General features: G+C 44.7%; 1 protein-coding gene across 2 annotated transcripts in view; it reads left to right on the top strand.

The window, feature by feature from the left end:
- TNKS (tankyrase) overlaps positions 1 to 12,931 on the top strand; it is a 269,901-nt gene that overhangs the window by 241,678 nt on the left and 15,292 nt on the right. For both annotated transcript variants that reach the window (XM_068233708.1, XM_068233707.1), the window contains exons 21-22: positions 4,978 to 5,098; positions 5,886 to 5,983. In XM_068233708.1, the coding sequence (XP_068089809.1) occupies positions 4,978 to 5,098; positions 5,886 to 5,983 (219 nt within the window). The remainder of the gene's footprint in view (positions 1 to 4,977; positions 5,099 to 5,885; positions 5,984 to 12,931) is intronic.

Below are 12,931 nucleotides of genomic sequence, written 5' to 3'. Positions count from 1 at the left end.
TGATAGATGGAACCATGAATTCTACTGTCTACCAAAAAATCCTGAAGGAGAATGTCCGGCCATCTGTTGGTCAACTCAAGCTGAAGCGATCTTGGGTGCTGCAGCAGGACAATGACCCAAAACACACCAGCAAAACCACCTTTGAATGGCTGAAGAAAAACAAAATGAAGACTTTGGAGTGGCCTAGTCAAAGTCCTGACCTGAATCCTATTGAGATCTTGTGGCATGACCTTAAAAAGGCGGTTCATGCTAGAAAACCATCAAATAAAGCTGAATTGCAACAATTCTGCAAAGATGAGTGTGCCAAAATTCCTCCAGTGCACTGTAAAAGACTCGTTGCAAGTTATCGCAAACGCTTGATTGCAGTTATTGCTGCTAAGGGTGGCCCAACCAGTTGTTAGGTTCAGGGGGCAATTTCTTTTTCACACAGGGCCATGTAGGTTTTGAGGTTTTTTTTCTCACTAAATAATAAAAACCATCATTTAAAACTGCATTTTGTGTTCAATTATTTTATCTTTGACTAATAGTTAACGGTTTTTGATGAGCAGAAACATTTAAGTGTGACAAACATGCAAAAGAATAAGAAATCAGGAAAGGGGCAAATAGTTTTTCACATCACTGTAGATCATATAGGTGTGGTAAGTAGTGATAAAATTATTGGTGAATGAATGGAAGGAGCGCTGACGGGAAAATTGCCTTTGCCCTGAAGGTGAAAACACCTGCGGGCTGATGTGGTTAACCAATTCAGCCCGCGGGTATTTTTCACCTTATGCATCAGAGCAATTTTCACCTCCCATTCATTCTCCAATGACTTTATCACTAATTATCACAATGGATTGATCTATATCTTGTTTTTTCCGCCACCAATTAGGCTTTTTTGGGGCAGTACGTTTTGCTAAGAATAATTTTTTTCTAAATGCATTTTCAGAGGAATATTAAGAAAAAAATGGAAAAAATTATTTTTCATTTTTCTGTCATAACTTTAAAATAATACATGCTGCCGTAATTAAAACCTGTGTGTATTATTTGCCCATTCGTCCCGGTTATTACACAATTTAAATTATGTCCCTATCGCAATGTATGGCGCCAATATTTTATTTGGAAATAAAGGTGCATTTTTTTTCACTTTTGCGTCCATCACTATTTACAAGATTATAATTTAAAAAATGTTCTTAATATATCCTCTTCACATGCATATTAAAAAAGTTCAGACCCTTAGGTAACTTTGTTTTGTTTTTTAATTGTAATTTTTTCTTCATTAAATTTTGAGTATTTTTTGGTGTGGGAGGTAAAGTTAATTTTAAATGTTTTTAAATGTAGTAATGTGTGTTTATTTCATTGAAAAAATGTATGTAGATGTAGTTTTACTATTTTGCCACAAGATGGCCACAGTCAAAAAAAATTGTTTTTGTCCTGAAAACGAACGCTCTCGCTTCCAGGAAGCATAAGGAGGATGGGAAATTAGTTCCCATTCATTGATTTCTGGGCTGATGGGGGACAACACGTGCGCGCGCATAAATGGTTAATGTGCATAAAAAAAAAATATAACTTCAAAGCAATATAGTAGAATCTTGTTACAGTAAACTCTGATATAGTAAACCTCTCACTATAGGAAACTCCGTCCTCAAGTCCTTACCATGCACCTATATGACTATTCAATGTATGGCAAGTTCTGATATAGTGAACTTCTGATATAGTGAACTTCTGATATAGTAAACTACTTGGCCAGGTCCCTTGGAGTTTACTTTAAAGGAGAACTGTAGTGAGAGGTAGATAGAGGCTGCCATATTGATTTCCTTTTAAGCAATACCAATTGCCTGGCTATCCTGCTGATCCTCTGCCTCTACTACCCTCTTTCCCTGAAAATAAGACCTACCCTGAAAATAAGCCCTAGCTGGAATTTTAAGCATGCTTGAAATATAAGCCCTACCCCGAAAATAAGCCCTTACGGAAGTTAAAGAGGAGGAAGAGGCAGCCAGTAAGTGGGGGACACAGTGGTGCAGTGCCAATCGGGCACTGATCCTGTCATCCCAGCACACAGCAAGGTTATCAGCAGTGTGTAGGGAAGACAGGGCAGGTGCCTGATCAGTACAGTAGCATACTTTCAAATCCATGAACATCACAGTACAAAGGAACAGGAAATGTTCTGCTGAGAGACACTTCCTAATAGAAATATAAGACATCCCCTGAAAATAAGCCCTAGTACATCTTTTAGAGCAAAAATGAATATGACACGGTCTTATTTTCGGGGAAAGACGGTATTAGCCATAGACCCTGAACAAGCATACAGCAGATCAGGTGTTTCTGACATTATGGTCAGATCTGACAAGATTAGCTGCATGCTTGTTTCTGGTGTGATTCTGCAGGCAGATAGCTCAGCTATCTGCCAGATAACTGGAATTGCTTAAAAGGAAATCAATATGGCAGCCTCCATATATCTCTCACTACATTTCTCCTTTAAGGAGACTCTGAAGCGAGTCTAAATTCACGTTTTTATTTTATTAATGTTAAGCACTAAAGCTAGTGCTAAACCGCCACATCCCCGCTGCAAAATGAGGGGTTTATACCCCCCAAATCCTCTCTGCTAAATCTGGGGAGAGTTTCCTGATGAGGCAGAGCTTATGGCTGTAGCTCTGCCTCTTCGTGCGTCAATCCCCGATGATCACCACCTCTCCCCGCCCCTTTCAATCTTCCTTCACAGAGAGGGGCGGGGAGAGGCGGAGATCCGCCGGCAGATTGATGTGCATGGAGGCAGAGCTGCAGCTCAAAGCTCTGCCTCCATGGGCAGCAAAATCCACGACCAGGAAAGTTGTGGATTTTGCACAGGGGATTGGGGGGTATAAACCCCTCGTTTTGCCACAGGGATTCGGTGGTTTAGCACTAGCTATAGTGCTGATCATTAATAAAAGTTAAAAACGTTACTCGCTTCAGAGTCTCTTTAAAGGGATTCTATCTATGGTAACTGAAACATAGAAGTCGTAAGTCTGAAGCAGCACCCAAAAGAACTAGACATGCTTGTGGTCCACCTACCCAGCACACAGAGAGTAGTAACTCGAAGTAGAAATATTGACCTAGAGTTGGCCTGGTGAACGTCTGTTATAGTAAATCTATTTTGGCCCCTGCAGTATTCTGTATATAGTGGAAAGTGGGCGGGCGCATGCATCATATGTCAGTCGGAGACCCATGAGCCGTGGGCAGGCTGGCAGTCACTTGTAGCCTGCTCGGTATCTGTGCAGTACTCTAGGCCGCTCTGCGTGGATTACCTCAAAAGTACTATCTGGTGAGACCTATGCTTCCTGTGTAAGCTGCTGCTGCCTGATTGCCGAGGGAATTGCCTGTCATCTGTGACTTGCTTGTGCATGGCTACATTGCTACAGTATCATCTAGGCTGCATAGAGGAGCGCACTAGTACTGTACCTGCATTAAAGTGAGCCTGAAATGATTTTTAAATTAAAAAAAAAGGCTCTTGATCCTATAGAGCAGAGTTCCCCAACCCTGTCCTCAAGGCCCACCAAACAGTACATGTTTTGCAGAAAACCACAAACATGCACAGGTGAGGTAATTAGTGTCTCAGCAGAACTGATTAACTACCTCTCTGGATTTCTACAAAACATGCACTGTTGGTGGGCCTTGAGGACAGGGTTGGGGAACACTGCAGAGCATTCCCTTTCCTCTCCTGGTCCCTTAATTTCAGTGCTGTCAGCCCATGATAGCAGTCTTCGACCAATGGATCGAAGACTGCTTTCTCTGCTTTGGGAGGCTTTGGAAGTCTTTGGGAGCCTGAGTGCTCCCGAAGACTGCATGCGCAGTAAGAAACAGTCTGTCTTTGTGAGCACTCGGGCTCCCGAAGACTTCTGAAGCCTCCCCTTATGGGGAGTAAGATTAGGTTAAGCCACCAACAGGTTTATTATGTATAATCGGCATATTGCCTGCATAAGCTGCTACCTTATATTACAGTACTTTTCAATGGCTATTAGGCCTGTGATATCTGAGATTTTCTAATTTTATGGAGGAAGGGTTCCAGGGACAAAGCAATATTCATAGGTCACAACCATGGCAATTACCAACTTTGTATGTAATGTTAAATGCATCTGACAGGGTTCCATTTTAACTTTAAGTTCACCTGTGGGGTTGGTATATAGCAGTACAACATACATTCACCAAGACCTGCCATATTTTCCGCAGTATAAGCTGCTCCGGAATATAAAATGCACCTAGATTTATTGGCCAAAAACAGTGAAAAAAAAAAAAAATATATATATATATATATATATATATATATATATATATATATATATATATATATATATATATATAATATACCCTAAACTTGCACCCCATATTCCAGGAGCGTCTTGTAGATGCTCTTCCCCAATTATTGTCCTCCTGTGTCCCCCTCTGCCCCAGTGTGACCTGTTCTCTCCCCTGTGTGTCCCCAGTAGTACTTCTTTACCTATAATCCGTTATTCTGTTGCATTTTTTTTTGTTTTTTTAGCTTCAGTCTGGTCTGCCAGTTGTGCACATCTTAATAGGCGCATGCAAATATCACCTTTCTAGAACACAGCAGTTCATTTGGGTTTCAGTCTGATTTAGGAGTGAGGCCCAGTGCACACTGGGCGGATCCGCCGGCCGCATCCGCTTGAAAATCCGCGTGGCTAATATATCTCTATGGGCTGGTGCACACCGGCGGTTTGAGGTTTTTAGCAAGCCGCAAACGTGCCTCTTGCTGCACGTTTGCGGTTTTCTTAAAACTTCAAACCGCCGGTGTGCACCAGCCCATAGAGATACATTAGCCACGCGGATGCTGATGCGGCCGGCAGATCGCATACAAAATCCACTCGGTGTTCACCCGGCAAATATCGGCTCTCTGCTCCCAAAACCGCTAGCGTTTTGTGGATCTGCTAGCGCTTTTGGTGTGCACTGGGCCTAACTAAAGATTGTATGATGCAATACATTTTTTTCACTTGTCATTTTCAGATTACTTTAGATGTACTGGCAGACATGGGTCATGAGGAGCTAAAGGAAATCGGTATTAATGCATACGGGCACCGGCACAAGTTGATCAAAGGAGTTGAGAGACTCTTAGGAGGTCAACAAGGTAAGCAGATCATGAGGTTCTCCACCTGTACATTTTCATAGTTCATAATTCCTTACTCCCGTGCTAGTTGTGCTGTTTGATAAAATGTGCTCAGTTTCTGTCTTCATCGGGGTTTTACAAAATACTTAACAAATCATAGCAGAAAATGATTGATGAAATAATAAACCTTGCACTAGCATATTGTTTTATTGAGTAAACTGGGCTGTAAACTAGCTGTGTTGTAAAAAAAAAAAAGGTATTTATGTAGTTATCCTACATTGCTGCAGCTTTCATAGAATGAAAACAGCAGCATAATTTAGGGGATAAAAATTGTCACATTTGTTCTGTTCCTGTAATACAGTGACATCACAGGAAAGAGAGGGGTTAATACGGGACTGATATTTTTGTCATTCTTTACAACAGAAATGCCAAGACATTAGGGTCTACCTTTACAGACGAGAATATTTGCTCAGTGCTCTCATAAATTGTTGGATTGGCTGACTTTAATCTCATGCCTGGGTCTGTCTCTAAACAGAAGTGCTTCTGGCTTGCAGGGATTTCATCACTGTAATTTAGGGTTTGATTTCCCATTACTACAAGCAGTTTGGACAATTGCCATAATCTTCTGAACTTTTTTGTTGCTTCTAGGCATCCACGATTGACTGTAGTAATTGCTTGGCCTAGAGTTCATTTTTTAAGATTGTCTTTTCTGAGATTTCTCAGTTCTTTGTTCTCAACTTGATCTTTAGGTCAGCAGCAGTAACATTCTTTATGATTAAACTACTTATATGATTCTTTTCTATTTTAGGAACCAATCCTTATTTAACCTTTCACTGTGTTAGTCAAGGCACAGTTCTTCTTGATCTTGCTCCAGATGATAAAGAGCACCAGTCGGTGGAAGAAGAGGTAAAATTTACATAATCTATTCCTGTTAATGCGACTATGCATGGGCATGTTGAAGTAAGTTAAAGGGGAACTGAAGAGAGAGGTATATGGAGGCTGTCATGTTTATTTCCTTTTAATCAATACCAGTTGCCTGGCAGCCCTGCTGGTCTATATCTCTGCAGTAGTATCTGATTAAAACCAGAAACAAGCATGCAGCTAGTCTTGTCAGATCAGACTTATAAGTCTGAACCACTGAAACACCTGATCTGCTGAATGCTTGTTCAGGGGCTATGGCTAATAGTATTAGAGGCAGAGGATCCGCAGGGCTGTCAGGCAACTGGTATTGTCTAAAAGGAAATAAACATGACAGCCTCCATATACCTCTCTCTTCAGTTCCCCTTTAAACATAGCTTGGAGTGCCAAGAGCTACTCCATAATGTAGTTATGAGTTCTAAATTCATCGAATAAGATTGAATTCTTCACAGTAACAGCTCTCTTTGGTTCTTTTCAGTTTAAAGTGAACCTTAAGTGAGAAAAAAAAATTGAGTTTTCCTCACCTGGGGCTTACCTCAGCCCCCTGCAGCTGATCGGTGCCCACGACGAGTCGCTCTGATGCTCCGGGTCCCGCCGGCGGCCACTTCCGGTTTCGCCGTCAGGCTGGGGAACGCGGCTGATACTACGGATTCCCAGCCAAAATAGCACCCCTATGCGGCCATATGTCTGCATAGGGGTGCTATTTTGGCTGGGAACGCGTAGTATCAGCCCGTTCCCTAGCCTGACGGGTCCTGACGGGAAACCGGAAGTGGCCGCCGGCGGGACCCGGAGCATCAGAGCGACTCGTCGTGGGCACCGATCAGCTACAGGGGGCTGAGGTAAGCCCCAGGTGAGTAAAACTCAATTTTTTTTTCTCACTTAACCACCTGCCGCCCGCGTCATGCCAGTAGGCGTGGCCGCGGCGGCAGCCCCAGGACCGCCTAACGCCGATTGGCGGAAGGTCCTTTCTATCAAAAATGCGGGCGATCGCGCGCACATCGCCCAGCATCCCTTGCGGCCCCCACGTGTCATCAGCCCGCCGGCCAATTAGCAGCGCCGGCGGGCTGCGATCTTTAAATCCGGCCAATGCAAAGCGTATAATACACGTTGTTATGTAAACAACGTGTATTATACTGGCTGCCTCCTCCTCTCCTGGGCACAGCGTTCCGGGACCACCAGGAGAGAGGACGGCAGCCCTGCTGATCACATAGCCACACTGATCCTGCTCGATCCCACCTGCGATCGCCGCTGATCACCCCCCACAGCCCCCCTCACTGCCCTGCCAAGGCGTCTGACTGAGGTCTGAGTGTCATCTGGTCGCCTGTCACAGCTCTGATCGAGGTCTGAGTGACATGTGAGTGACATCTATTGCCTGTGAACAGGATTTTGGCATCTGATTGATTGATTGCATTGTGATTGGTTATTGATTATCTGTGATTGCCCTGTGTTTTCAATTGCTGTTTACATTGGTTGGCATCTGACAGCTGCACTGTGATTGATATCTGGTCGCCTGTCACAGCTCTGATCGAGGTCTGAGTGAGATCTGAGTGACATCTATTGTCTGTGCACTGATTTTTGACATCTGATTGATTAGTGATTAGTTTTTGATCATCTGTGATTGCCTGTGATTTAAATTGCTGTTTACATTGGTTGGCATCTGATAGCGGCGCTGTGATTGATATCTGGTCGCCTGTCACAGCTCTGATCGAGGTCTGAGTGACATCTATTGTCTGTGCACTGATTTTTGACAGCTGATTGATTAGTGATTGGTTTTTGATTATCTGTGATTGCCTGTGATTTCAATTGCTGTTTACATTGGCTGGCATCTGACAGCGGCGCTGTGATTGAAATCTGGTCGCCTGTCACAGCTTTGATCGAGATCTGAGTGACATCTATTGCCTGTGCAGTTTTTTGGCCAGCGAGTTAGCTAGGCCCCTTTTGTTAGGTAGTTAGCGCCCAGCCCACTACACCGCAATCACTAATGAGTCGCTGATTAGCGTCATCACTGTCGCTAATCAGCATTGGTACTATATAGTATCTATAAGTGATCAGTACTGATCGCAGTCAGATCTATATAAGTACATTAGGGTCACCTTAGAGTAGGCTCCACTAAAAACGCAGTGTTTGCCCGATCAGGCCTGATCGTTCTGCCGCACTTGCGTTCAGCCCACCCCAAGTGAAAGAAATTTTTGTTTTCTGATCACTGCAAAAAACCAACACCATAGCTGCGACGCTCAAAACTGAGCGATCGCAGCTGTTTACTTAACAAATACTCCCATTTGCTAGACAGGTGCATTTTTTTTCCTGGATAGTCTCAGAGGAATACCCCCTAAATTTAGCAGCCCAAAATGGCAAAAAAGATGTATTCCCTGCAAGAGGCCTACAGTATTATGGCCGAGTCGGGTGAGAGTGATTGGGACTTCTCATCCGACGAATCATCCGGCTAAGAATATGAACCTGTAGAGGACAGTGACTCTTTGACCGATAGTTCTGATGACGAGGTTGTGGTCCCTGCTAGCGCCAGGCGTACCCGACCCGATGTCAGTGGACCACAGGTTGCGCAGGATCAACCTCAAGGGCAGCAGAGTGGTGCTAGCGCTGATCCAGATTTTGATGGTGAGGCATGCACCAACAGCGCAGCACATCCTGGACTTGAAACCAGTACTGCCGTAGACCCTGGTGAAGTGGCGAGCACCAGCATGGCAGTTGAAACTGGTTCGGTGGTACGTGCAGTAAGACCCCAGTCGCAGCCACCAGAAATACGGGCCCGTAGTACCCCTAGGCTCCCAGAGGTGCTGGCAAACCCTCATTGGAAGTTCCCTAATTCCGCCGCACCTGTAGTGCCCCCTTTCACCGCCCAGTCTGGAGTCCAGGTGGAGACAGATCATCTAGGATCGGCCCTAGACGCTTTTCATCTGATCTTCACCGAGGATCTCTACGACTTAGTCGTGGCAGAGACCAACCGTAAGGCCACACAATTTATCACCGCCAATCCGAACAGCTCCCATGCCCAGCCTTTTCGGTGGAAACAGGTCACAGTTTTCGAATTTAAAATCTTTTTGGGCCTTCTCCTTAACATGGGTCTAACTAAAAAAAATGTATTGCGGTCCTATTGGTCTACGCACCCAATACATCACATGCCCATGTACTCTGCTGCCATGTCCAGGTCACGTTTTGAGGACATCCTGCGCTTCCTGCACTTTAATGATGATACAACCTGTCATGAAAGAGGCCACGCTGACTATGACCGGCTCCACAAATTTCGGCCCCTCATTGACCACCTGTCATCCAAATTTGCAGATGCTTACACCCCTGAACAGAACATCTGTATAGACGAGTCCCTCGTACATTTTACTGGGCGCCTTGGCATTAAGCAGTACATCCCAACCAAGCGCGCCCGGTATGGGGTCAAGCTGTATAAGCTCTGTGAAAGGGCCACAGGCTATACATATTGCTTTAGGGTCTATGAGGGAAAAGACACAAAATTGGAGCTGGTCGGATGCCCTGACTACCAGGGCTGTGGAGTCGGTCCAAAAATCCGACTCCGACTCCTCAGTTTAGGATTCCACCGACTCCGACTCCTCTAATTTGCATATTACAATTTTGTTGATTAAAAGTATGTAACATGAAATTCGTCTCTTAACTGCCAACGCTTAGGAATTTTACAAGACAACTGAAGTGAGAAGGATATGTAGACTACTATATTTATTCCCTTTAGACTAAAACTAGTCCTTGGTAAGAGTACTTGTAAAAGGTACAAACCGGAACAAAGAACATCTATCAGGCCCTAGGCAATGTAAGTGTGGGTACATGTAAGAATAATGTGCAGGTACTCTGCAGGGGAATGAGGAGATTGTAAACAGACAACACTTCTGTGTTCAATGTGCACAGCATTCTCAGTGGATTCCCTGCAGCTCTGTGGGGAGTGCATATGTAGAGTATAGTACTACTGTGTAACAAAGTAAACCTGAGACAGATGAAATTAAAGTTTTATACATGCCTGGGGCTTCCTCCAGGCGCCTTCAGGATAATCAGTCCCTCGTTGTCCTCCTCCGCTACCTGGATCTTCTGCTATGAGTCCAGGTACTTGAGTCAGTCAGGCGTAGTGCGCATGCACACACTCCGCCGCCAGGAGCATACTACACCTGTGCAGCACTATTGCGCAGGTGCAGAATGTTCCTGGCTGTGGGAGCGGCATGCGGCCGGACAGCGCTGACTGGCTGAATTACCAGGACTCATAGCAGAAGATCCAGGTGGTGGAGGACAGCGAGGGACTGATTAGCCTGAAGGGGGCTGGAGGAAGCCCCAGGTATGTATAAAACTTTACTTTTCATCCGTCTCGGGTACCCTTTAATTTGTAGTCACCAAACCAAATTTTAACAACATATCAAATTATTTGATTTCATCAGCAAAGGGAGTGCATACATTTGCATAAATCAGCATCAATGCAGAATTATTTCCATCTCGTTGACCATCTCTATTAGTGACACAGCTACACATCAGGCTTTATTCTTACAGCATAGATGTTATTTAGTATATATAAGGGCCCGTTTCCACTAGTGCGGTGCGGAATCGCTGCATATCACCGCTGACAAAATCGCATGCGGATGCGATTCAGCATGCGTTTTTTGCCGCGATTTCGCATGCGATTTCGCATAGGCAGGGTATATGCGATTTTAACCATGTCACTGCCTGTGTCAATTTACATTACTTTCAATGCGAAATCGCACGCGAAATCGCGGGAAAAAACGCATGCAAAAACGCATGCGATTTCCCTATTAAATACATTGCCTGCGATTCGCCTGCATTCCACACGCAGGCGAATTCTGCAGGGTCTACCGTGCAGAAAAATCCTGCACATAAAAACGCAAATGAAAACTGACAAGTGGAAACAGTCCCATCCACTTGTATTGCCTATGCGAATCCGCATGCGTTGTCTGCATGCGAATTCGCGCTAGTGGAAACGGGCCCTAAGAGATTCGTGTGTACACACCATATATACAGTCACAATCAGATATGTATATCTGACCTTAAAATACGGGGACTGCTTTATTGAAGCAGCACAAGTAACTCATTTTGATTGGTTTATTTCATTTTTGTGGACTAAGCACAGCTATTACTGTATATATACTGTATATATACATTATATTTAATGACTATTATCTGAGAAATAGAACATTTTATCATATTTTCTATTTTAATTACAGTTACAAATTCATTAGGAGTCGGAGTCGGTGCATTTTTTCCCGACTCCGACTCCAGGCACCCAAAATTGCCCGACTCCACGACTCCGACTCCGACTCCACAGCCCTGCTGACTACCTGGGGTGCAGTGGCAAGATTGTGTGGGACTTGGTGTCACCCTTATTCCACAAGGGGTACCATCTCTATGTGGACAACTACTACACAAGTGTGGCCCTCTATCAGCATTTGAAGATACTCGGAATTCCCTGCTGGGGCACCGTGCGGCCTAGTCGCCGGGGCTTCCCCCAATATCTCACTGCTACCCGACTTGCACGGGGGGAGAGGGCTGCCTTGTGTAATGACGACCTTCTTGCAGTGAAATAGGACAAGAGGGACGTTTACCTTCTGTCGACCATTCACGGAGACACGACAGTCCAAATTCAGCGAGCAACTGAGGTTGTTGAGAAACCCCTCACCGTCCACGACTATAATTTAAACATGGGAGGGGTGGACTTCAATGACCAGATGTTGGCTCCCTATTTAGTTTCCCGAAGGACCAGCCGCTGGTATAAGAAAGTGGCTATTTACTTGATTCAATTGGCAATGTACAACAGCTTTGTTCTCTACAGTAAGGCTGGGAGAACAGGATCCTTCCTTAAATTTCAGGAAGAGATAATTTCGGAACTCCTGTATCCAGGAGGGGCCGTGGCCAATCCCCCTAATGTAGTTAGCCGGCTACATGAAAGACACTATGCTTATGTCTTTCCGAGTACCCCAGGTCAACGCACCCCAAGAAAACATTGTCGTGTCTGTAAGGGGGATGGAATGAGGCGTGACACCACTTTTTATTGTCCCTACTGTCCTGACCAGCCTGCCCTATGCATAGGGGAGTGTTTTGAAAAGTTCCACGAACACATTTGCTATTGGAGTAGGGAACGTGAGACACGGTAGTAGTCTCTCAAGGCTCTTTCACACTGGAGCGATGTGTTGCAGCATATTGCCTAGCGAAAGTCCCACTTTGCGGTCCCCCCTTACGCCGGAAGTGGTTGACTTAAAGCTAGTGCATACCTACGCTACTGCGCGGCTCCTGTGTGTGAAACCAGACATCTGCTTTTGAGAGACCCAAATACACAGGGCTGCCAGAAACCTCTCCTTTCACTTGGGACAAAGTGCATAGTGTACTTTGCTACATCTCTGTGCGATTTGCGCTTTGCACACTGTCCAATGGGGAAGGAGAAGTTTGTCCTCGGAAGGTAAGTTAAAAAAAAAAAAAAAACAGGTAAGCAAAAGTTCCAAATGTTATTGTTTGGTTAAAAAGGTTTAATAAAGTTTACGAATGTTAATGTTAATGAATTTCTTGCATTGCTGCTTGCTTGGTTTTTTTTGTATGTTTTTTTCTCTCTCTTTTTCCATCCTTTACCCTTCCAGGTGGACCGAGCGAACGACCAACCAGCTGCAGCACTGATGGTGCATCCTGACAGAAGCATTGCGCGTCTGTTAGATTACACACAAGTCGGTGCATGCAGCGCTGCAGGACGAGATTTCTCCTCCGCAGTAAGATACGTTTGTCAAGGCATATGAGCTGAGGGGTGGTGTTGGAGCTCCTATGCTTTGGCAAGCACTTTGTATCAAAACTGGCAAAGGTTTTTTTCATCCACATCGATCGATGTGAATGGATTAATCTGGTTTGCCAGGGCATAGGAGCAAAGTGGGTTTGGAAAATTTTGTGGGCGGTGCTCCTATGTCCTGGCAA

Source organism: Hyperolius riggenbachi, chromosome 1, assembly GCF_040937935.1.
Source record: "Hyperolius riggenbachi isolate aHypRig1 chromosome 1, aHypRig1.pri, whole genome shotgun sequence".
In the NCBI taxonomy this organism is placed as follows: domain Eukaryota; kingdom Metazoa; phylum Chordata; class Amphibia; order Anura; family Hyperoliidae; genus Hyperolius; species Hyperolius riggenbachi.
Note: the sequence above shows the minus strand (reverse complement) of the source record. Positions and strands in the feature narration are given on the sequence as shown.